At 44.7% G+C, this 26,266-nt stretch overlaps 2 protein-coding genes across 3 annotated transcripts in view; one reads left to right on the plus strand and one right to left on the minus strand.

The window, feature by feature from the left end:
• LOC126517450 (peptidyl-alpha-hydroxyglycine alpha-amidating lyase 1-like) overlaps window positions 1-4,100 on the plus strand; it is a 36,634-nt gene extending 32,534 nt beyond the window's left edge. Inside the window, exon 8 of the mRNA XM_050167172.3 lies at window positions 742-4,100. Within this exon, the coding sequence (XP_050023129.1) occupies window positions 742-843 (102 nt within the window). The 3' untranslated portion in view covers window positions 844-4,100. The remainder of the gene's footprint in view (window positions 1-741) is intronic.
• Window positions 4,101-4,618: 518 nt separating this feature from the next.
• LOC126517448 (uncharacterized) overlaps window positions 4,619-26,266 on the minus strand; it is a 121,982-nt gene continuing 100,334 nt past the window's right edge. For both annotated transcript variants that reach the window (XM_055064572.2, XM_055064571.2), the window contains 3 exons: window positions 23,707-23,838; window positions 20,558-21,424; window positions 4,619-13,695 (listed from right to left, as the gene is read on the minus strand). In XM_055064572.2, the coding sequence (XP_054920547.1) occupies window positions 13,591-13,695; window positions 20,558-21,424; window positions 23,707-23,838 (1,104 nt within the window). In that variant the 3' untranslated portion in view covers window positions 4,619-13,590. The remainder of the gene's footprint in view (window positions 13,696-20,557; window positions 21,425-23,706; window positions 23,839-26,266) is intronic.

The following is a 26,266-nucleotide window of genomic DNA, read 5'->3' on the forward strand; positions in this document are numbered from 1 at the left end:
TTTTCTTTGTACTTTCGTGCCACATTCAGGTGGATGGCAATTTACACAATAGCTTTAAGGACCCCATGTCGCAGACGTCGTTTCAGCAAAAAGATTTTCGAACCACCCATACCCAGGCCCTCCATGTGGCGCAAGGAAGTTAGTGAACTAATCGAATTTCTCAAGCTATAATACGTAGAAAATCGTAAACCATGACTTCCACACAACCTACAGACATGATAGTGTCGGATTGTAATTTTACTATACGAGAAAACAAAAGTATGTTACGCAAAAACTCAAAGAAACCCCTTTTGCAGCATTTCTACAATTCATAGACCAGTCACGGCGTCTGCCATTCACGTGCTCCGGTACGCGAGTATCTCAGGGGCCAGGGAGAAGCGCGCCCGATTCCTTGCTCCCGATTCCTACACATGGCGCTCGCCTCCACTGCATTGCGGCCCACGCAAGAGGCCGCGTTTCTACCAGAAAGCCTGCCTTCGTACACGTATAGCGTTCGCAGCCAGCGTTTCCTGGTGAACATTACGGTTACATAAGCTGCAGTTGCTGGGAAGTGTGAGAAGCAGTCGGGGATATTTTGAATACCATCACGTTCCAGCCTTAAAGGCGAAGCTTAAGCGTCCTCCAATTTTTTTCCCTTTCATCATATAAAAAAAGAACCCCGCATCTTAAGGCATCCAACACAGCAAACAAATTTACACACTGTTATGTCTTAAACACGCTCTGTCTTTTTCCTCCATGCAGCCAATGGTGCAGCCGCATGCCATCGCCCTTGCTCCCGATGGTCAGTCGCTCTATGTGGCCGACCTGGACAGCCCAAGGAAGGTGTTCAAGTTTCATGTCTGAGCTCCCGGTCCTCCTGTGCTCACAATTGCTGTGCAGTGCACGCTGTTGCAGCAACAAGGGGTACCCAGTCCTCCCCATCCTGACTGGACTAAGCAGGGCTGTAGCGTCACAATGTGGCTGTGAGCCGACAGCTTTTTGACAGTGTCACACATCTGTCAACAATGAGCCATTTAAGAGCAAGCAGCAGCGGTGAAGTACCACGTACATATTGCAAAAGGCTTCACTCGCACTAGCAGCTAGTCCTCTTTTCTTCCACTTTCATTTGATTCCTTTCCCTTTGTCAGGAATACGAAGATAGAGCAAAACTTCACCCTCCATTATATTATACTGAACAGCTCTTATACAGTTGTATTGTTCACATGAACTGTGATCACATATTTTCTTTTGTCATTCCGAAGTACCGGTGCACACCCACTCTATATATTTACATACTACAGCCGAACCTCGAGATAAGAAACATGGATGTAATTGAATTTTTAGATGATATGAAGCAAGTATAGAGTGAATATTGGTTATAACGAAGATATTTTCATGTTCCATAATACTTCCTTATGAGATATGTATGTACATTCCTAGTCACTTGCCCTGGCATTTTTTTTTTTTTTTTTCGTGGAAGACGAGCCAAGCCAGTTATTGCTTGTCTGCGAAGCTTTGTATCTTATCGGGACAAAAGAGTCACAAGAACATTAACCCCGTATCCTATAACGTTCCTTCACTGAGCACCCTGCCTCAACAGAAATGGTCCCTGCACTTATATAACACTCCCCGGCAATTCAAAAATGTAGCGTCGTCTTCACTCAAGTGGCGGCACTTTGCTTAACTCAGCGGAGTGGAGGTAGAGTTTCAGATCGACGGTCGTTTTAGAATACGGGGGTTATACTTTAGTAGGTGAGCAAAGGAAGTCACTGCCCACAACCAACGTTTCAATAACAGAGGCAATATTCTTGAGTGATTGCTCTCGGGGATATGATCACTTTCACAACATATCGCGCGACTCGGCACCGGATGCGTCGAAGTATACGGCTGACAGCTTTCCCAGCACTGTGCAAAGTTAGCGAGCTTGGCATAGTGCCAGGAATGCCGTGGGCCATACTATGGACCAACATGTTCGTGCCGACTCGTGCGAAATCTCACGAAAGTGATTGTACCCCCAAAAGTGATTGCTAGAGAATACTGCCCCTAGACTTGCCCCGATAAAGACAGGTCTCCTTGTCGAAACGTTGGCTCTTCAGCGGAGGCTTCTCTTGATCATACACTGCTGATCAACTTGCATCTTTGTCTGTTTTGGCTGTTACGTTAACTCACTGCTTTTACATCATGCTCTTTTGTCAGTGTACCACTGCATGTGATCTCATCATTATAGCCGGGTAGGCACTTGGCTGTGAAATGTTTGTCGCTGTTGTAAGTTTTAAGCCTTGCATGAGAGGAGTGTGCACTTGTGTTTCTTCAAAACTGTTTCACAAGCAGCAGACAACTCCATTTTTGTTTGTGATAACAGCGCTTATGTATCGTGGAGGCAGAAATTTTTAGCGAGTTCTACACACTATACATCTTTGTGGCCTAGATAAGGTTGTTCCACTAAATGGCTTGATGTCATTAATAATATTCAGCTTTGCTTTTAGATATGTACAAGAGCTATGGAAACAATACGGTATTCACCGTATTGTAGCAATTTGTATTGTCTCGTGTCAGCATTGCAAACGGTGTGTTGCAACACGTTGAAGAGAGATTAAAGAAAGATATGGTAAGTTGGCCACAATTTGCATGTTACACTTCCTTGTGTTATGGATATGTTAGTCTTATTCACAGAACCACAAAAACAATCTTTAAATTCCTGAACCAGCTCCCTGTGACATATGTAGTTTAGAAGAACTTGTTGTTGGGCGAGTTGGTAGATATTAGCAAACATTGTTTAACTGCGCGAACAAACGAACCACAAAGGCAGCATGGGACATGGACGGGCGCAGGTTCTTTGTGTCTTTGTGGTTAATTTGTTCGCGCAGTTAAACAATGTCCCTTGTGACATAGTTTGGATTGCCTCATTCAAAAGTGAACAAGGGCTAAACTTGGAAACATCGGTGAACAAGCTTCCTGAACAAAGAGAGCTTAGATATGCAAAAATATAGTGCAATGCACAACATCTCACTGATGCCATTAACTCAGGGTATCGCTGCATAATTGCATCTTGTACGGCCAAATAAGTCCAAGTAGTTTTCAAATAATCTACTAGTCTAAACCTAACCAGTGTTCTTTCTTCAAGCATCCTTTTTAACGTATTTGTATCATTCACCTTGGCTTTTTCGGCGTATCCCAGGTATTACACAAGCAGTGTCAAAGAAAGAAGTTTAGCTCCCTGTAGAGTCATTTCATTTAGCAACTATCACTCACTCTGTTCACACATATCAGGTACTCCAGCACCAGCAGCGATTACCTAAGATACCCATGCTGGGAGCATGCTCTCAAGAGGGCAGCTGAAGTGACTCAGCTAAACTAACTTTTGCAATGCCAACTTTTACATTAGGGTATGAAGTGCAACACACCTTGTATGAACTGCTGTGATGTCACAGAGCAAGTGCTAGTCTGAACAAACAAACAAACTACATTTCGTGTTTAATGTTTTGTGTATCCGTGACGTTGTACATTGACTCTACCAACCAAATCGGTGAAATTGTTCACATTACTGTAGCTGCCTGTTCATGTTTGGCTATAAAAGCTTGTTTTCAAGGTGCTTGTACCAATGGTGAAAGTGGGGGCCATACGCTCAGTCAGCCACTTTCAGGGATACAATTACATTTGCAAAATTTTGCTTGACTTGGCATTGGACACGTCGGCATAGGTAGCCGCCAGCATTGCTCGCAAGGTGCCAAGCACACCTTCTTGGCACAGTGTCAGAAACGCTGTTGCCCATAGATGCCGACAGGTCCAGTGCAGAGTTGCACGAAATCTAAAAAAATGTGATCGTGTCTCCGAAAGTGATCGACCAAGAATGCTGACCGCGGTGCGAACGAGGCTTTGAATCTGCATGCTGTTTCTGCGGTGCAACAGATGCCGGTGGAAGGTTGACAATCTGCATAGCTTCGAAGATGTTGATAGGCTTCCCGTTCACATCGTTGTTGTCTTGACCATGCTGTGATTCTCGTGTTCATGCAGCGATCTCCGAGCTGTTGTACTTGCAGCCTTCTTTAATCACATGCTGCCTACCCATTGTGGTGCATGTATACTCGTGTCACAAGATTAAAAGTGTCACACCAAAGAAACTCTGCTGCCTTGTGTGCACGACAGAATGCTCGAGTCCTCTTGGAAACCAATCCAGTTCAACTACACGCATCTTCGTGCACCGCTTCTGAAAGTGCTGAAAAGGAGCCATCGATGTCTTGCAGTGTACGGTACGGCCACACTGATATTTGTAGCCTTCTTGACTCTTACCTCACCAAGTCATTTGAAACTTTAATGATGGTATTTTTTTACTTGAAACATCCCATTTTAGTCAGCATAGGGAGTGCAACCTATTACCCATATCCCATATCCCATTACTAATGTACTACCCCACACACTCTCAGCAGCACGCCCAAGACATTTAACATACTTTGCTACGACTGCATTCCCCAATGCAGCCTACCAGGCTTTTTTAAAGCGCTCTGCCAAACACTGACCATGGCATTCTCCTATAAGGAATGCCATCCGATGTGTAATTTTAGCACTAGACTTTCAGTTTTGGTTACATTTACTGCTAGCAAGGCATTCAAGACGACACATTAATTGCACACAGCACATGTCCATTCATTTGCACTTTATTTTAAGCCTGCAATCTGCCCACACAAGGAGAAGAGGGTTCCTTAGTCATGAAAGTGGGCACGTCGGCTTTGTAGCATCACATGGGCAGAAGAGCAGTATTCACCACAAGACGAAACGCCGACAAGACAGTATGGTGTTGCCCAGCACATCGGCCTACAATGTTATCACTGGGAAGTGGGTTCACTTAATTAACCAAATTACAGACTCATTTCACAGACTGGGTGCTTCTGGTGCAATTCGGCAATGCCGAGCCATGAACACTTGGTCCACAGAATGAACTGCTTGATTCAATCTTAATGTGTCAACCTGCCGGTACCAATACATCCATGGCCAAGGATGCTGGCATGAGTGAAATAAATTGCTTAGGATGAAGACTGAAGTGCTTTTTTTTCAAGCTACAATTTCTTCTAATCGGAGGTCTCAAACTTGCCTCAGGTTTCACATTGTCAATGTATACCGTGCAGCTTGTCTAGGACAACACCGCAGCATGCTCGTGGTTTGGGAAGGAAGGGCACAAGGCTTTGGCAACTTGATATCTGTGGTGATGGAATAGTCAAGTGTCCGCAAGCTCCACACAAGGGCTCTGCAGGCGGCATGTTTGAGACCCCTAGTCTAAATCACTGCTGCCGAATGGTTACTCCTGGCCACACACCCAATGTGTCAGTGAGAAGTTATCTTGCAGATGCAAATGCAGCATGACCTCTACAATGCATGCTTCACAGATCGGGGGAACAGCTTAGCAGCTGGAAAGCATGCTACGCGGTCAACATACCGTTAACGTCACGAGTACTGGGCTTCAGCGATGTTATAACTAGGAAAACATATAATTCATAAACAAGTTAGCGAGGCTCTACTACAGTACTATCACAGAGAAATGAAAAGCAAACAATAGAGTATAAAGTAGTGCACCTTTTACAAGTAATAATTAGACAAGTGAGATTTTGCATCATTGCATATGCAGTTACCGGAAGATTGGGTAGGCCCCAAACTAAGCATACAAGCTCAAATGATGCCAACATTACACAAAATGATGAAAGCAGAAACAAAATAATGATTTCTAGTCAGCCCTAACTTGCTCCAAGTTTTGTTTGTCTACAGTGGCACAACAAGTTGTAAAAGTTAACGATGCTCCGCAACCATTCAAAAGAACGCCCTCCTAGTTTAGGAAACAAGTACCCAATCGTGGCCACTCAAACACACACAAGTAGACTGCATACTTCAATTAAACAATGTGTGTGACGGCGACGAGGATGTTCTTTTGCAATCCACTGCTGCCGATAGCTCATCTGTTTGAGTAGGTTTCGAGAGTGTCATTTGTCCGGTACCGTCTTGTTTGCATTTCATGTTGTGGTTTCAAGTAACGGAGCTATCTGCTACTGTGCTCAAAGGCACTTTTCAAAATGGGTTCAACAAATAAACATGCAAGATTACATGGCTTTCCCAGCAAAAGCAGTACCACCCTAAGCCAAATGCACAAATATTTTTTAGCAGTAAAGCCCCCTAAAAAAACTTCTGAAACTCATCGCCGATCGCCTCATCGCTGCCTTTGTGCAGTCAATTCCAGGAAGACACTGAAGGAAGCAACAAAGGCTTCAGTGGCACGGCTAACCCTCCGACTGACAATTTATTTTCCAGGTCCCTGCAGAGTCCATGATGCGAGGAACTTGCTGTACTGTGTTGTAAGGTGTACTATGTAAATGACCCATGTTTACGTGCATATTGGAAATACTGTCACAGACTCATTAATAGTTGCCGCTTCAAACTCTTTATGCAAATTCCCTAAAGAATTTTTAATGTTCGGGATGTACTTGAAGAAAGCACCATCATTCTGTGAAGAATACAGAGAACCCAGCTGAACCACATAACATTACATAGCCACAGTCATAAACCATCACATCTTGCACTAGCCAGCATTATGCGAGCTCATATGGGTCTTTGCAGTGGTTCAATTTCATCAGAACAAACATCTTAACTTTCCTAAATGAATCTTGCACTTGACAATTTTTGACAGAAACTTACTCCCCACCCCCCTTTTTTTTATCATGATTGATTTTTTTTTTTCTCACTACAAACTTGGAAGCCCTATTTTGAGCAATGAACAAGTGGGACGAAATGTAAGGTGCATTGAAACATGGCAAGGAGCAAATTTGGCCACAGAAAAAAACTAGACAATTTGGTACTGGTTAACAATGGTTTTATTTTCTGTACGCCTTTCCAGATTTTTTACTTCTTTATGTTAAATGGTCTAACCGAGATCCACTGTCACGTCAACCCCATAAGGAATCTTGACCTCAACTTATCATAAGCGATGACCACATTTTGGCTAGTGAAAAGCCCACCTTGCAATGTAGATGGCAACAGACATTCCATCGTTGTTTTTATTGAATTACACTTTGCACGCTATTTGCAAACATATTTCTGTGTTTTAATTGCGTTACTAAACCATATGATGTCAAGAAAATGAGCCATTGTGGTGGTTTTGAAAAAAGCTTGCCCTTGAGCGATGAACTTCATTGCTATGAAGGTGCAACAGTTGTTTATTAAACCCTTTTCCATAATAAATTTCGATCGATTTGACGGTAAGCATTTGTACTATGTCGCTCGCATTCTGTTTTTGCTGTGCTGTTGGTTTTAACCGTAAGCACACTTGGGTTTGGCAGCCAAAGGGTTACTACAGCAGGCTTACACTTGCCAGTTAGAATGCACAGACTTGCTTACTGTAACTTTTACAAACAACACAGAACAAAACCAGAGGGCAGCATGCGTGTGCCAACCTAAAGCCTCGGCAGAAGTCCGCAGTACAGCTTGGCATGGGTATACAAGATCTTTCTAAGAGTTTCAGAATTGTACAGTTTTCACAATGTTGAGCACACACGTGTAAGTTTTGTGCAAGATTTTTTAGGGGGCAGTATAACATTGCATTTGGCTTCAGGTGAACCGCGGGCAAATATGCAACCCACTACGGCACGCTTACTCAACCTTGATATTCGGGATATTCCTCTCGAAAGATGCCAAGCGCAAGAAGCGCGCTCAAGTCACGTGGGTCAGGCTACAGAGAAAATGGGCCGGAAAACTTTATCATTCTACTTGTGATCACAAAATAAGTACACTCCGAGAAGTAACTCGCTGACTCTCGAAGACCCACGTTGAGGCACCTCCTCAACTTCTGCTCACAATCTGAGCATGTCTTGTGTTAGAAACAGCCTCTCGGCACCGATAAATGGTACAAAGCCCATCTGTCACTTTCCAGAAGTACAGCCATTCCTGCTGCCAACTAACTTCACAAACATTGAAAGAACAAAACTTCCAGTGCCTGCACAACAAAATCAAAAAGGACCAGCCCAATGAAGAATTACCTGACATCCTAGACAATATGCCATGGATAGATCGTACCTTCTCATACATTTGATACACACACGTCTGGCTGACATCACGGGCACAGCCGATGATCACAAGCCAAAAAACACTCTCTAAACATTCATCTCTCTATCTACAGAATCAATACATAATATCTCAGCACAACTTATCTCCAACGCACACTCTCACTGCAGTGACAAATGAGTCAAACACATTTCTGTCTATGTAGTATGCATCAAACAAAAGTCAACCAAGGGAGCATTGGTCACAGGTCGTAACATGCACTACATGTACTCCACCTCAACTCCACGCAGTGCATTGAAGCTACACAGGCGCCGGCCAATCGGAAAACAAGGTGCACATCTCTGAAAGGAGGAATTGCCTATGAACATCAATTCTTCAGTAATCCTTTCATTCAACCGGCATCTGCATGAAAGGTTTAGTGACAGACAACAGATGAACCACTGTTTTTTGTTCTCAATCTTGATTGGCTAATGCAAACCATAGCTTTCCCACATTGCGTGGAATTGATGTACAGGCACGAATTGTAAGAAAAGCATCAGAACTGCACAATAGCACATCAATCACCCCAAAATTAACCTCTAGACAAGAAACATTTGCTGTGCAACAACATGTCTATAACCAACTAACAATGCGCAGCTAAAACTTCGTAGCATTATTTCAGACTTTTCATCACATGAAGCAAACACAGCAGGCCCTGCAATTCCTAATCTCATACAAACTTTGTGAATGGGTTTCTTCCTGGCTCCATTATGTACCCAACAGCTAATACAAGTAATGCTCCAACATTACAAACGTCTGCTTTCAAAAAATGTACCTCTGAAAACAAATGTTCTTTTTACTTGAGATAGTTTATTGAGACAAGATAAGTCATATTCCAGTGTCATTTTAATCTGTTTCTGCCCTTTGTCATTGGCTGGAGAATCTGGGTGCAGCCACCTCCACCAGGCTTGAACAGCCAGCACCACAAAACGAGACCAGAAGTGAGCAGAAGGAGCTCGTTATAATACACTGGCTCTAGTTTGCTCTGGTTCTGCAATTAACCGAAACAAAATGCTTACTGACACTTCCTACCCGGCCTCTTACACCATTCAGCGTTTCCACGCAGCTCAACAAACATCACCAAACTCAATCTGGTGACACAAGTATTGCACTGACTTGAGGTTCATGGGCACAAAAAATGCGACATACAACTTTCGCCACAGGTGGAACTCAGCTAGGTGCAGTTGTCCATGTGACAAACATGCCACAAACGCTACGAATGCACATGGCATGCCATCCCACATTGCCTTTCCTTCCATTAGAGGGCGCCACTCTGAACACTACTATACACAACGCCTATGCACGGACAAGGTATGCCTCAACATGGGTGTCCGAACGAGACAATATGCATGCAAGAGGCCGCAAGCTCACCTAAGTGGTTCTAAAGCATGGCTGCAGAGGTGCGTCACACAAGGACTGGCAAAGAAGTGCCTAGCACTATGTATTAACAAGCGTGCCAAGACAGCAACAATCACTTTTAATCTTTTAACTCCACCGCCAAGAAATGTCACTCTCGGCGATAAATCAAACCTGTGCGACAACCTTTGAGTACTTTGTACAAATTTTCATTCCGAACAGACACAAAAATAAAGGCTGTACACCTTGTGGTAATTGTACATGTCGAGTATTTCTGATAATGCACCAAGCATTGCACAAGTAAAACTGCTAGGCATGCATGACCCTTTCCAGATAAACTGCTGGCTGATTTTCATTCAAATTTCAGACAGGTGCAGAATTTCGAAAAGTGGGTTCAGTTTCGTAACACATTGGCAGGCATTCCATGCCTATTTTGTTTTCCAACAAAGTAGAAGTGCACGTTGTCTGCAGTGATGCCACTAAAGAAAAAAATGATGGTTTTGCTAAAAACAGAATTGTGGTGCTACCTGTCATTGCTATCGTGGGACGTGCCTTCTGCAGCAGCGCTGACAGATGGTGCCATCATTCCATTGCCACAAAATCAACATTTTCCAAGTGGCATCACCTCAGGTGACACGCACTTCATCTGTATTGTGAATGAAAGAGGCAAGTAACGCTCACAAATGTGGCATGGAACTCGACCCACTTTGAAGTGGGTCGAACTACGTCTGTAGTACTACGTCTGAGCAAAACTAGAGTAAAAATCAGGCAGTGGATTATCTAGAAAAGTAACGCATACCTGGCTTTTATTATTTGTGCAGCACTCAGTACTTGTGCTTCAAAGTAACGGCAATACCCTGGATATATTTTCGATATTCCTGCAGCAAGTTCCAAAAGAGCGACGAGTGTGGCACTGAGCATAACCAACGTGTAACCGGTTTCATTTGATAATCACGATAGCAGTACACACTCAAGAAGTTCAATCAGGCACATCAAAAGTGCATCAACATACTGAAATCGTGTCAACGCTTTGCCTGGTCCCTGTGTTGCTTCTCTAGACCTTCGCTACAAAGCCGCGATCTGAGATAACTGACTCAACGACCTTTCTTTCATAGACTACGCTGGACGCACTAACTCTGCACAAGTTTGAAAGGACTTCACTCCTACGTGTGCCCACAGAGGAGGCAAACACATGCAGGCACTGTGCTTGGCTAAAACGTCTACTCCCAGAAAGCCTGGGCAAATGGTTATTGACGAACAGGTCTTGGATAGCTTCGTGGTGTTTTGGTGTTGGCAACATTGGTACTTGCACATCTCGCAGTGCTCCCCCCTCGCCCCGTTTAACAGATCGTAAAAAAAAACCTTTACACTGCATCGATCACTGTCACAGTGTGACTAGGCTCTTTGTCAAAAGAAAGCCAAGACAGGTGATGCATTGCAATCTAGGGGAAAAAGAAACGTTTGAGGATGATGTCCATGCGATGCTGACGACAGAGCTTTGCCTAACTGCTTGAAGTCGTGCAACACAGAAGCGGTGCAACACAGCAAGTGCTGGCACGCCCTCTTTGATGAAGATGAAGTGTGCACCACAAATAACATTGTGTACAGCAGGCATTGCATATGCCATGCCACCACACTGCGTGCAACTTTGTACAGTTGGTGGCAAAGGTTTACAGAACATTCGAGCGCATGACAAAATGCATCTCCGTACCCTCTACCACCATGGCAGATGCTGTCGAGAGGCTTGCCTGCAATCGCAAAGCAGGCATTCGCACTAACTGCTCACTACAGTCAATGCCACAGTGATACAAGACACGAAGATGCACTTTGGCACATGTTCATGTGGTCCATAAAGTTTTGCTGTCAACTCTACAGAAGGCTTGCAGGACTATTTCAGAAAAAGCGACAATTGTGGAAAACACTGCTGCGGTTGCACCGCAGAATTTTCCATAATGCAGCAGTGTTTGACATCAAAAATGCACTTTGCATGAGTGAAGATCTGGTATAAAAACATCCTTTCTTAGAAGAATGGCATCTAAAGACATACGGCAACACGGCCATGTACTGTATTTTCACACCAACTACCTACACTGACAGCATGCAAGTTCAAGGCTAAAGCATGGATCCAGTTTGTACCGAATATTGCACAAATGAGAACGACAGGGGTAGGCTGCTGTACTGGCTAAACTACTGGCTTGGCTACACTCAAATTTTAGAAAGAAGCGACATTTAATGGTATATTTTGTTTACTGTAATGTTTGGATGCCTTTTCTCAGAAAACATGCGTCAAATGAAGAAAAAGAAAATTCCACATTGACTTATGTGGACATCTATTTGTATGTGTATAACGCACAGGCTTCATTCTTTCTCCCAGAGTTGATACTGGTAGGAGTTTGCAGTAGTATGCACACACAATGTCAAGTGGACAAAAGGCTTCATGGAAGGTCCCATAAGAAGACAAAATTTTGTGAACTCGTAGCACAAGATGGCATAGAAAATTGAACAGCTCAGGCATCTCAATGCCCCCTTGCTCAAGTTTTATTTTCACAGTGCCTGACCAATGTTACCTACTGCCTACACACACGCGTACACACACCATTCCCATAGTATCTACTGAGATTCAGAAAAGCAGTAGGTAAATATTGTATATAAACTCTGCAATCGTGTCAATTGCATGTTTCCAGCACAGTTTAGTGCACAAACATGCCATCTCTGCCTTGTGACATGCAAACGCATCTGGCATGCTTGGTACCAGTATTGGATGCATATCCAGTACGCATGGTAAATATCCATTACACATCTGGTGCACTTTGTGCTCCCTTGCTCTCAGATCTCGCAAGCAAAAGCAAGCTGCTACTGCTGCTCCAAACCACATATATAAACTACAAAGCCACTCAAAGGTGGCAAATGTCAACAAAACACACACAAAACACACTTGTCATTCTTACTTGTAAGCCCAGAAGTAACAAAAGCGCTGCAATTGTGTTGCAACTGGAATTCGGCCAGCAAATGCAGCCCGTAACACATAGTAAAGCTTCAGCACATTGCGATGCCCCCTTCAAGCAACGAACGAGAGCTTATAGGAAACAATAACACTGCCAAAAACAAAAATCAGGCCCCCGTGAGAAGCTGGCAACACGATGGCGATTCCTGTGCGATACATTTCAAAATCATTCTTGGCGCTGTACATTAAACCAGCCAGCGTGTGAACGGTGGCACACCAACAAATGGGCTGGGCCAGGACGACAATTGGCATACAACGTGTGGGAGTCATTCAAAATTATGACCACCGTTAATGTGAGCGAGTTTCATTTCGGTAGCTCAGGGCGAAATTTGTGACTCGCAAACATTTCCAACGAGCACATGCTAAGCTGGAAGGCATACAGGGTGACGACTCGGTTGTTATTACATGACCATTGAACAGCAGGATCTGTTTTACCCGCTGCAACGGCAGACGACTCAAAAACAATACATTCTGACGACCAAAACAGAAACAAAACACAAATTCAACATACTTATAAACTCTCTCTCTCGTTTCGACAAATGGCCAGAAGCCATCAAGGTCTCCTGAAAACACACTGCTGCATTTGCTGCTGCTGCAGCCAAAGTTTTGTGTGAACGGTGTACAAAATAGTGATTTACATTTGGCCTAGGTCCACCAATCTTCTGATGCAGGCACAGCAGCATAACGAAGAGCAGTGTGTTGTGAGCATTTGATTTTGCACATGGCAACTCGCTTGCACGTGGCCCTCACTTTCTCTATGATCAAAGCGTTCACACAGAAAACAAAACTTTGGGACGCAAATACCGAGGGAGAGCACCAGGAACCGTTCGGGATGACAAACGCCTTAAGCAAGCAGTAACAAGGCCCCTCTCCTCTTTTTGAACCAAACTTCAGCAACACCACAGGTTTTTTCCCTGCACATCATGCAAACACAACCACGGGAGGCCCGAGTTTGCAACATTTGAAGAGCAGAGCCGGGCAGGGTCTCCCCCTATTTTCTATCCTAGTCTAGAAAAACAGTTCTGAGGGCTGATGATGAGCGGAGAAGTTAGGTTTCCTCTGGTAGAAAGGTAATGAGGCATCATTTTGGCGCTTGAAGCTGCGGGATGCAGTCGGACGAGGTCGTCGTCTGCGCACAATTTACAGGTTGAACCAATGGTTGACCCAACGGGTCAGCGGCCAAAGAACGCTGTCTGCGGTGACACGGGCCATGGTGAGCTGCTCGAAAGACCGGGCAGCAGGGCTGGCCTGCCTTGGCTTGCATTGGCCGAGAAGTCCTGCAATGTAGACACTGTGCTCTACAACCTTCATCCAAGAAGGCTTTGTGCAAATCATCGACGGCAAGGGGACTTGAGGCTTTTGTAGGCTTTCCTCGCTTTGCCAGAGATATAAGTTAAAGCCCCCCACGTACCAGTCCCGAAGGAGACACAACAAAAGGAAAATCTGGGGAGATACACAGCCGCATCTCAGTTTTCAAATCACTTTTTCCCGTGCACGACAAGTTGTATACACAAATGCGTACGCCATGATTGAAGGGGATATGCTGGTATTGGGAGAAAGGAATGATTTGAGGGTTTTCACTGATAATAACACGGGTGTGGCATTATCTGTTTGCATCTTGCCCGTCAGTCAGCAATGCATACGATACACAGCATCATGCTAAGCCCATGCGCCCACATCCATTACTAAGATCAGGAAATTCTGAGAACCGATTACCTTCCAGATTACAGTGAATTGAAGTTTAGCTGTATTCAAGTGAGATGGGCTTCATACAGCACATAATAATATCATGCCAGGCAGGCATAGCATATAAACCAAATAATTAAAAGAGCTCTTAAACAAAATAAGAGACAAGGTGCTAGATGACATGCACAGAGCACCATATCTACAGGGTGTCTACCAACCGGAAAAACCAGGAATTCTCAGGGATTTTGAGTAGTCTGGAAAAACTCAGGGAAAATTCAGGAAATTTGTGCCCCTATCAGGGAAAATTATCTGTAATTTTATTGAAAGGGTCGAAAGTCGCGGTAATGCTGGCTCGAGTAACAGACAGGAATCATAATGAATCGTCTTTGACGCCCTTTCATCGGCTGGAGGAGTTGCCAGTGTACAGTCAACGACCAACTTTCCGGATTCTTGATAATTTGGACGACTTCGTGGCACCACCACGTACCCCACATCAGAACGTCAGACAATGTATCAGAACGTCTGAAATTTCGGATGCAAAAACTCTTCGCCGTCCAATTTTCCGGACGTTTTGCCGTGACCGCAAGTCCAAAACGGCATTAATCAAAGCCACCACTGCTGCCATTTTCATTACCTCGCTGCCCCAAACCGGCGCTTTCGCAAGCAGATCCGCTCGCAGCCGTAGACACCACTGTGGCAACGCTAGGCCTAGCAGCTTCGACGTTCGCTATGAAGCATCTTGCCGTTGGGTGCCGTGTTTTTTATTGAAAGAATTCGCGGCTGTCACCAATGGCATGGACTCCGCCTTTGTGGTCCTCACGATTGGCTTAGAAGCTTGGAAAGCACGTAGCGTTGCATAATGCCGGCTTCCGAAAGTCAGCTTCGCCTCTGTACATAAATGTTACTTGGTGAAGCATACACAAAAGTATTGCAGTGAAGCATCATAGGCGTGGGAAGGGGCTATTGCCAGAGGACACAGTATATATTCCTTAATTATACACGCATGCACCCGGTATTTCCTGTCACAGCACGAGCACCGTTATGCCTAATACATGTACTGACAGGCCTTCAGAGCATTTTCGAATGTGCCTGTGGCGGTTTGAGCCCTTAAGGGCATTAAATGACATGCATTTATTTTTTCCATCTGGCCGATTTTTCGGACGTTTTCGCGGCCCCTAGGGAGTCCAAAAAATCGGAAGTTGACTATACAACTAAGAGGACACTTCAAATGGTCTGTGGAGCGAACACGCAGCGGAAGGACCACAACAACAGAACGGACCTACGCACTGAGGAATGAACGGGAAAGGAAGCGTGCTGCCACCGTTTTGAAGGAGCTTGAGCTCAAAAAACAGTGTTGGCTGATGCCGAGACGCAAGTGTCCCTCATCCAAACCAAAATAAACTCTTTAAAGCAGTGAAACACAGCCCTGAGGCGTCATGCGTGGGCTGAGAGAATGTCAGGACAGTTGAGGTTGACTTACGAATGGTCGAGAGAGAATGTCAATTGTGACAAAGTTCAGGCCTCATACCACTGAGCTTGCTATCAGTTGATAGAAATAGCTCATATTCGAAAATATTTGCTTCTGTATTCTCCTCTTTATTCGTATTTGAGAATGTCCGATTCAATCTGCAATTTTTTTCAGACTTTTATTTGCTGGGCATTTTACTAACTCCTCCCTTCTATTCTCTTTTAGAATAACATAAACACTACTTCTTAGTTTTCAAATTGGATTAAGTCGTTCTTTTCTTAAAATTTTTTCATACGCTTACCAGACAGTGACAGCACCGAGTGATATGGTTTCAGCCCATCTAAAAAAACGTAGTTCTGCATCATCAAAACGTAGTTCTGCATCACTCAGGGAATTTTGCAAAAGCACTAAGAGAAAACCTGGAAAACTCAGGGAATTTGTAAATGTCAACTTGGTAGACACCCTGATCGATAACATGAAACACCAAAGTGACATAAAAATTACATAGGAGCACAATAATATGATGGTGAAGTAATAACTATAACAATACAAAGGGAAATCAAGAGGGCCGAGTAGCACAGTTCACCATAAAATGCAGAACCCATTGACTGTGGAGCCTCAACTGTGCCCTTGGGACAAAGCAACGACAAAGCAATAGCGTAATCAACCACAAGGCCATTTATTGCACCTTTCATACACCAATGCCAGCTAGCTGATTTACTACGAATGGAATATGCCGATAGGCGCACGACAAATCGAAGAAGTTCCACTCCCGCGACACAATGTCGAGCAAATATGTTCGCCTCATGCCAGACACCAATGCCTAATCACATGTACAATCACGCGGACAGTGGCATGTTCAAATGACTGTGTTTATCTATCCTGGTGCCCCGCTTTGAAGCCTCTCACAAGACGGTCCCGCAAAGCATGCCAAACTTCAAGCCAAAGGGGAGAGGCTACTCGCATTTGCACCCAAGTAACCCCGTCTTCACGTGGCGTGAGCAATGCACACTTGTGCCATCTCTCGTACTGTTCTGCAACCACACCAACCGCCGGCAGCACTCAGCTATGCGTTCGATTGCAGGACATGGAGAAGCCATGCAGGGAAACCAACATAAGGGGGCACAATAGAGTCGTGCGTCCTCACATGACAAAGCATTGCATTCTTTGCTATTACATATATCAGAAAATCTAGAACCCATAATTAATTGCACGTGACAAAATTCTATGCCGCTTCCTACCAAAATATTTCTATACATTTTCCTAAACCTGGAAACAGATGCTACATATGTGTCCTGTCTAATATTTTGGCCAGTTGTAAACTGTTTTATTACCCCTTTCACATGTTCGCTTTTAATGACCACTGAAACCAAAGGCCAGTGAAAACCGTCTGCCTGATTGGCTCCTTTACAGACTCTTTTCGTGCAGTTGCTTGCGCTAGAGGAACGAGATGGCACTACCGGCAATGAGCTGCACGTTACCTCAGGTGAAAGCATGTAAAGGCAACAAATGCGAAACCATTACCGCATACTTACAGATCAGTGCAAAAACCAACACAGAGGTAGAAGGGCACAGGACGAGCGCTGTCTGACAACTGAAATTTCTTGAAATGACCGCCTGCACCAGCATAAGAATACCTCAAAAGAAACACCGACCTCTCATCTTTCAGTGCATTGCAGATCATGTGGGTGAAAACCTTTTTTCGAGAAAAATTACATCATCATCAAGCACAAAGACAGAAGGCTCATGAACTTGCTGAAGCCTTCCATATAGAAAGATTGCACAATGTTTGTGTATCTGACCCATTGTCGTTTTGCTGGATTGTGAAACACAGTTGCTCAGTAACTATTTCCATGTGACTTAGATTTCCTGTGCACGCAGGTAGTTGGTCTATTCGTGTTTTCTTTTTTAAGCGTTTGTTCAATAAACTTCAGTTGTTAGTCAGCGCTCTTCCTGTGTTCTACCTCTGTACGCTGTTGTTTTCGCGCTGAGGTATGCATCCTTTCCAACTCTGCCATCTTTCTAGCTAACAATTACCGCACCTACGCTGCTACCGTGCAATTAGATGCCAGCAGTGCAACTGGGTTATCACTAATGCACCGTACTCAATTCATGCTGCAAAATGTGGCACGGAAAAGGGAAGATCGACCTGTGGAGTAGTTGGCTGCAAGGATAGGGACAGGTATATAAAGGAATGGAATGAAGCTGTGCGGCCAAGTTCATGGACCACTACTACACAAGGACTGCCTGTGTTGCCGGCCCTCCACAATACATGGCGTTCCTCGAGGATAAAAAAAGTTAACTCATCCCCAAACACTGTGTCCCTAACCTTTAGAGAAAGGACTTCAACCTCGGAACGTAGGCAAGAGTGAGTACTACTCGTTACACAGTGACAAAGGGAGTAAGGCCATTTCCTGACAGATTAAGTTTCTCAGGTGTTATCTACACACATCCCCCCCGACTCACACTCAAACTTCAATGTGCAGAAGCATAGGTGATGACTACACCGACAGCACACAAACATATTGAAGCTAAACGCTGATTTAATTCAGAAGCAGAAAGTTTTGACACCTTGGAATACATTTCTAGCCCCGATTCTAGTAGAAGCAACATATATGCTGCTCACACCATTCGGACAAGGCGTAATTAGCTCCGAAAGTGATTACATGTCCTCTGAATCTGTGGCCAAAGCTTTGCGTCGTCCACCCAGTCACCATCTACAACATCCGCCAAAACTAGGGGTGTGCAAATATTCAAAACTTTCGAATAATGAATCCAAACTGTCCTATTCGATTCGGTGTTCGTATTGCATAATCACTATTTGTAATAGTAAACCTTCGTTAATTTGAACTCGATTAACTCGAAACCCAGATAATTTGAAGGTTTTCTGCAGTCTCGTATTTGCCAACGTAAATTTGACCGGATAATTCGAACCAGCGGCCTAGGCAAACTCGGTTAATTCGAAGATTTGGGGTGCTATGCGGCAATTCCAGATCCCCATTTCACCGCAAACCCGCCGAAACGACGGCCATTCGGAGCCACGAGGTGACGCCACATAGCAATCGCGATTATTTATAGATGAAGCGCCCGACCCGTAGTACTGCTAGCACAAAAATCAGTCCACGGTATGCCCCACACACCGCCGAAATGTGCACCTGCAGAGGAGAAGACGTGATTCACTGCAACGCAGCGGGCAAACCAGTTCTTGTCACATGCTCTCGTGCCCCACTCCGCACACTCCTTGCAGTCACAGCGGTCGCAGCGTCAGCACGCGTTTCGTGCCACTGCCACTGGCTGCCGTTCGCCCATTCTCTCTCCGCGCCTGCGGCGATGTGTGTGTGCGCAACGCCAGTCTGCGCCGTTTCTTTGTGTGCAGTGGGGTTAGGGGTATTGCAGCTAGCGCGGTGTTCTTTATTTATTTTTTTTTTTTTTTTTGCTGAACTGTGCAGAAGTGCCAGTGAGCGAAGATGTCAAAGTATAAGACTTTAACGCTGCAGCAGAAGTTCTGCTTGATCCAAGAAGCGGCTAAGAACACATGTTCCAAGACCGAGTTGGCTGAAAGGCACAACGAGCCCAGCAAGCACAGCGGTCTATATGAGCTTGCGAATGGTAGACAAGCTCGTGGATGTCAATTATCATTGATTTTCATGTTCCTTGATAGCAAGCGTGTGAATGTGGTACAGTTCAACTTCATGCCACCCATTACAATGGATCCACGTACAACATACCTTTGGAAATAACAGACTATTCTTCTCACTTAGCTTGGTCTGCCAATATTATCAATACAGCTAATTCCAGCTTTAACAGACCCGACTATAAGAGACTATCGGCTACAGCAGACAAATTTTTGGGCAAATTTTGCCTAGATGGTGTAAACACAACGTACTTTGCTATGGCAATATGTGTGCGCATGTGGCAGTGTGCTGCACAAAACTTTCCGCCGGCTTGCTGAATTTGCAAGAATGAACTTTTTTCTAAAGGAATGAATACACCAGCAGCAAGCTTCGCGCAATGGTGTGCCACGCAATGCTTCGCTGGCGATGAGCTCTCGTGTCAACCACGCAAGCAGGCCACCGCCGCCTATCGCTGTTGGCTCAGTGCCGAGCAAGCACAGAGGGTGCTGCTAGGCCTAAGCAGCTTCGAAGACGGTTAGGCTAATGTACGATTCAAGGCGTCTAGACTGTGAGGCACATACGTGATGCAGTCTCGTAATTTCGCATGCAGTGCAGAAACGGCCAGATGCAGGCTCGCAGCTGGACTTGCCTTGCACCGCGGCTCTCCCCTTGTGCTACCGATTTCACATTGGCTGTCACTCGTCACAAATGATAAAACTGAGACATCAGTTTATTCTACCAATCACTGTTTTGTGCGAAGAACAAATTGCAGCCGATGTTTGTGTCAACGTCGGTGACGACGACCGCTAATCTTGCCGTTATGTGGGGAAACTGCCATTTGTCAGCAACCAGCATGCAGAAAATGGCAGACGGGATCATGTCTTGCCACATGGTTGTACGATTACCACAAAACCACGTTTATGCATAGTTAGTAATTTTAATTTCAAGGTTTTTATTTTTTTTTGCAATTGCTTATGGGTTATACAGCGGTATATGCCAAGTTTCGCCATTTCACAAAATACTACAACCCTAATAGAATGGACTTTGGATTGTAGAAGTAGCCACTCATCAATGTACTAGTCAGTGGCACCCTTCCTTTTACCAATGGGTATACATTGGTTTGTACAATAAAGTGCGACAGTTGTTTTGGCTTAGTAGTGATTGGCTGTTTCTCAGCGGTCTCCTTAGGCCATACCACGGGGGTTTGCCCGGCGAGTCCTAACACGGATATAACAGACATTTTTGCTGGATTATCACAGTCCATTGGAACAAGCATCCACTGTAAATACTGGCATATAAAAAAGATAAAGAATGAAAACTTGTAACCGCAACTTTAGGTAAATCGAGCTTTGTCGATTTCTGCTCTCTCACCTGGCTGCCAGAGGCAGAAGGCCCAGCAAAGAACTCATCCGCAAAAGGGTCCTGCGCTCCACAACGGCTGAAGATGTTGCTGCTGCCCGACGAGGAGGAGGACGTGGCCACCGTGGCAGGCCGGGACGGTGACACGGAGGACGCATTGCTGCCGCTGCAGAAGCCTTCATCCGGTGGTGGAACTGCTAGTGGCGGAGGCGGGGGCGGGAAGGCCGGTGGAGGAGGACCCTCGTCTTCTTCCTCCTCCTCGAACGTCTGCCAGCCGCTGACCGCACTGCTCAGTGGTACAGGCGGCTTCCTGGGAGGGCTTCGGAGCTCGCCGAAGGCCTTGTGGTTCCTGCCAAGACTTTTGGACAAGGGGCTCAGGGGGCTCTTCAGTTCACCAGTGTTGGTTCTGGGCTTGCCAACACCATCAACCAGGGACTCAAAGGGGCTCCCTCCGAAGGCGACGAGGTCGGGTTTGCCGCTAACATCGGAAAAGGGGTCCAAGGGACTACTGATGCTTGTGCTGTTGAGCTTGCCGAAACCCTCGGACGAGGAGTTCAGCGGGCTCTTCAGCTCACCAATGCTGGTGTATTGGTGTTTGCCAACCCCTTCGGCGAAAGAGTCAAGTGGGCTCTGGAGTTCATTGAAAGTGGAGTGGTGCCTGCTGCCACCATCTTCGGCCAAGGGGCCCAGGGGGCTCTTGAGCTCTCCAAAGGCGCTATGGCGATGTCTGCTGTTCTTCCCACTGCCTTCGGACAAGGGGTCCAGGTCAGCGAACAGGTCGGGCAGCGGAGTCGGAGGCAGGGAGGCCGTCACCTGGGGTGCGGTGCCAAATGGCAGGGTCCGCGGCGGCAGCACGGCGCGGTGCTGCTGCTGCGCTGTCTGCAATGGTGAAGAACGTTGCACTGAAGCAAAACATCTATGGCCCCTTTGCTTCAGGCTTGGAAGACAAAGGGGGCTGTCCCCTATACAACCTCAATTCACTCGCATGTGCTACACAACATAATTTGCAGCCTGGTTATCTCTGATGTCAAGACAGGCCCATTAGCAAGTTGCCCTGTATCTACATTTTTATTCTAATGACGTTACAAGCAGATTTTGCCCTTCTTGCTGGTTTATTTTGCCTCAAATATAGTGACAAGATCCCACTTTTTTGCCTCCAATGTTATATAAAGCATTTGGCCTATTTGCCCTATTTTGTTGATCTAGAAAAAAAAAAGGAACAAGCTACTGTCACATGCAAACCTGACCATCAGAAAACAGAATGGCTACAGATGAAGACAATTAACTGAAAGCCTAGCTGGATGAGGCAAACAGCAATGCCAAGTGTTTTATTGAATGGTGCAGCCGAAAAAAAAAATATATGCTGCAATATTTGAGCACGAACGAAGCTGCAGTAAGTGCCAATGTCGTAAGGACTGAAAACAAGGTCTACTGTGCTTTGACGGTACAAATGACATATGGACAAATTGATATGACCCCAGCCGAATCAAGCATTTCACAAGGGTCGGTTCTTGGCCCTCTTTTATTTACAATAGTATACAGAAATGACTTACCCAATATCTTCACAAGTTTGCTTATTTACAGATGACTGCATTAACTAATGTAAGATAACCAACACTTCAGATGTATGCCTTCAGGCTGACTTAAATTTTTTTTTATTTATTTAATGTCTATGAGTGGTGTCCCACTTGGCAGATGAAAATTAATGCTAACAAATGTGGATCTCCTGTACTAACACAGCCTGCCCCACAAATGCAATGAATGACCTTCCACTGCAGTCTGTAGCATCATACTGCCACCTTGACATCCACGTAGTTAGCAATGTGTCCGGGAAACAACATGTACGACACATAGTATCTAAAGTGAACCGTACCTTAGGCTAAAGAAATTTTTACCTTGCTCCAGTTTCATTAAAGCTAGTGCTATACTCCATATGGATTCACCCAGTGCCATTTCTCCCAGCCTGCCGAGACGACCAATATAAGATCAACATACCCCAATGTAACACCGTCACGTGTTCACTGTAATTTTTTCCACAAACTTTCAATGAATGAAATAATCTACCCACATCAATAATTACCACTCGAGACCCCCTTCACTTTAAAAAAGCACTGAATAACTTGCTTTGTAACTTGTAATGATGCCTGTTTATCCTTTCACCATGTGCTATGTATTTTTTATGTAATAAGTATTTTTGTCATTTTATTATATAGTCTATTGCTTCTAAATATGCATACTTGGTTATGTGCTATATTTGCTGTTTCTTTTTATATTGTTTTTCTTTGACCCTACGCTCTATAATGTACCCACATGTACCTTGAGGGTAATATAAATAAATAAATAAATATGCAATCCTGCTAATGTAGTCTTTAGGGAAACTGCAGTGAAGAGGCAAAGAAAAAGCTTACAGCTGTCCGAGTTTAACTGACTTTAGTCACTCTCCAACTCCACGGACGAAAATTAGTTCCACGATTCATCATCACGAAAGTATCTTCTGCGACACCTACAATGCATACCAAAAGGCCAGAGTACCTGGAATTCAAGGCACATAAGTCCACTGGTTGCATGCCTGAAGGCAGAAGGTGTATGTATTTCCCTTTCGGCTATGTCACGTGTAAGTTACACAACATATATCTGCTACGGTGGCTCAGTGCCCATACATTGCTGCACTCTAAAGCCCAACGTTGCAGGTTAGATTCCCAGCCGCAACAGTCACATTTCGATGGAGGGCTGAATGCAAAAGAGCTCATGCACCGCGCTTTGCATGCCCATTACAGAACCCCATGTGGCCAAAATTAATCTGGAGGTGTACATTACGCTGTCCCACTGCGCTGTTTTGGGAAGTGAAACATTAACTTTATCCAAAATAACTTTACTTAAGCTTTCTCTCTACCCAAAACGTATAATACAGAACCACAGCCCCGGCTTTATGGGGTTCTTATGAAATGGCAGCCCCCAAGCAATAAGAGAGAAGCGAAGATGAATGAACAAATGCCACATTTATTAACAAAGAGCTGTCTGCTGGCCAAGGTGAGGATTCGAGATAAAATTATCGCTTCTGCTACACAAGATGTTCGGATAAAAATGAAAGTTTCTGCAGGCCAAGACAAACAACAGTGGTGGGACGTCAGAATTCGCCACATCTGTACACCGCTGCTCACCCCTGCGAAGGCGGTGGACTGTGAGGTGCGCGCAGTCGGAGGCGGCGGTGGCAACAGAGGCGGAGGTGGCCCCACGGGTGTTGCTGGCTCGGAGAGGAAGGCACGGGAGCCGGGATGATGATGATGATGATGCTGCACGGGCCGGCCAGGGGTGCACAACACAAGACAGCCATGAGGCCCTCCCCCCCTTGCTTCTTAATTACATGGAGGTATCTGAATAAACATGCCTGCTGCCGTAGCTCACTGGCTATGACACTTTGTCGATAAGCACAAGATCACCTGTCACGATGTGGGCAGAAGCACATGAATGCTCGTTTACCAAGCCTTAGGTGCATGTTACAGGTGATCAGAAATTAAACGGGAGCCCTCAATTTGAGCTCATTCGCAGAGCATTCTATTTGCCAGAAAATTACTGGCGACATTGCAGCTTGCCACAAGCATGGCTTCTGATACCATGGTGCGTGTGCTGCTGTGATAGCGGAACACCGCATCTCGGAGGCCATGCAAATTTTGTGTTATGAAGCTGGATAGCTGCTAATAAAAATAATATGCTAGCCTATCACTTCCCAGCCCCAGTTGCACTGCCACAAAAAAGTCATAGCAATGACGTAGAGCCTGTTGCTACATTTACTTTTCCCACTATTTTGATGCCAAGACTCACCAGTTTTCATTACTCTTTCAGAGTAATGAAAGTCATTAAACTTGGAGAGGGCAGAGTTAGTGAAATGGGGGCACGAACTATGTGAAGCAACTTCACATAGTTCACCCAACTTCTCATGGTCATAGTAAAACAGCTGTGATTTGCAGTGTCTATCTTACACTAGAGCCATTGCATTGAAATTACTGTTTGCAAAGGTCTCCCAGCACATTTTCTATTATAAAACAGGTAGCATATCTTTAAAGGCACTGAGAAAAAAAAGAAGAAAAAAATGCTGTTGACACAAACAACTGTCCTAGATCTGAGTTGTTTTCTTCTTTAATTTGAAGCATCACAGCCATAATGAGTCAATAACTGATGGCTGCGAGCCACAGAAGTGCCGATTCATACTGTAATTCAAATCGTTTTTCACTGAGAATCTTTACAGCAGGTCATTTACAGATTTATGCAGATTTCAGCAAATACAATGAAATTGCCTTGTTTTAGTGGAATCCTTGCAAACAAATGGTAATACTGGCGCCATGGTGCCCAAGCAGTTTATGACTTCTTTAATGTTTCTAAAGGCATGCACAGCTTTTGAGCTATGAAGGTCAAATCTCTTTAGGTGTTGCTTATTGCTCTTATTTATTGCTTTAATTGCAGTAAGTTCCTATACACTTGACCTCACTTTAGCAACAATGATTTGGCAATAATTTTGAGAGGAACACTGACACTTCTTTTTCGACTAGTCATTTTTGCTTTTTTCATTAAATGATGTCTGAAACCATCCAAACACTATAAAAAGCACTGGCAAGCATTACAGTGACATAACGAATTTTCCAGAGAACTCGTTCTTTGTTTCCACATCCAGGATGAGAATGCATCATGATACGCTGACTCATGCCATTTCTGTAATCACTGTGGCTGCCACACGCAAGCCCCATCATAAGAAATATGCGAAGCACACTTGTTTACCATATTTTTATTATAAGTGTCATAATACCTAGTCTTATGGCTAGATAAAATGTCAGCAAGTTTTGCTGTGTGTCATGACACTGCAGTAACGTCAATGATGCCAAGTCCAGTATTTTCAGATCACCTTTAGTACCAAACAAGGTGCAGGTCTAGGCTAGTCGATTCGACATATCTACAGGGACATTAAAGGCAAATATTAAGCCAAGCTGAAGTGATAGATTAGTGCTCGAGAATTTCCTAGGCATCAATATTAATGTGAACAGAGCCTTAATAATCAAGAAATTGAGGTAAATGCAGGACATGGTTAGAGGCTCCCCCGAGAGATTCAAGCACTTGCCCAATGACAAAAGCACTCTTCAGTTAAATTCTGTCACTAGTACTCAACCATTCATTGCAAAAAACATCCTTGTATTGTATTCAGATGAAATAAAATGCTACTTGTCCAGTTCTATTTCACTTTTTAGAAGAAAGAACTCACTGGCTTCACCCTTCACAATGACACAGGCTTTCAAAAAGTTTCATTCTCGCTCGACTCCATGCCGCCCACGCTTTCTTGTTTCACTAGTTTCCTTATTACATAGCGCTGTGATGGCTTTGCTGGCTTGCAAAGCTCGCACAAATTGCAAGTAGCAGAGAATTCAACTTCCATATGATGTTGCGGGATGCCCGAATGGTCTACGCCACTTGATCAAAGAGCAGCTGCAGCGGCAAATCCACTGCTCTGTCTTGGCTCAGTACCGCTGTCTGTCAGGCACTGTTTCACTCACCGACAGCAGCAAAGGGTGGTGACGGCGTATGCAAAGTCACACTCCCCCTGTTGCGTGGCGAGAGATTTGAATTTCGAAAAGGCATTCGAACCCTTCAGATGCAATTTTCTCGTAAACTAAGTCTTTTCTTGGCGCAAAACAAGTGTTGCGAGGTTTATGAAATAGTATTTAAACAGTCCAC

Source organism: Dermacentor andersoni, chromosome 11 (genome assembly GCF_023375885.2).
Source record: "Dermacentor andersoni chromosome 11, qqDerAnde1_hic_scaffold, whole genome shotgun sequence".
In the NCBI taxonomy this organism is placed as follows: domain Eukaryota; kingdom Metazoa; phylum Arthropoda; class Arachnida; order Ixodida; family Ixodidae; genus Dermacentor; species Dermacentor andersoni.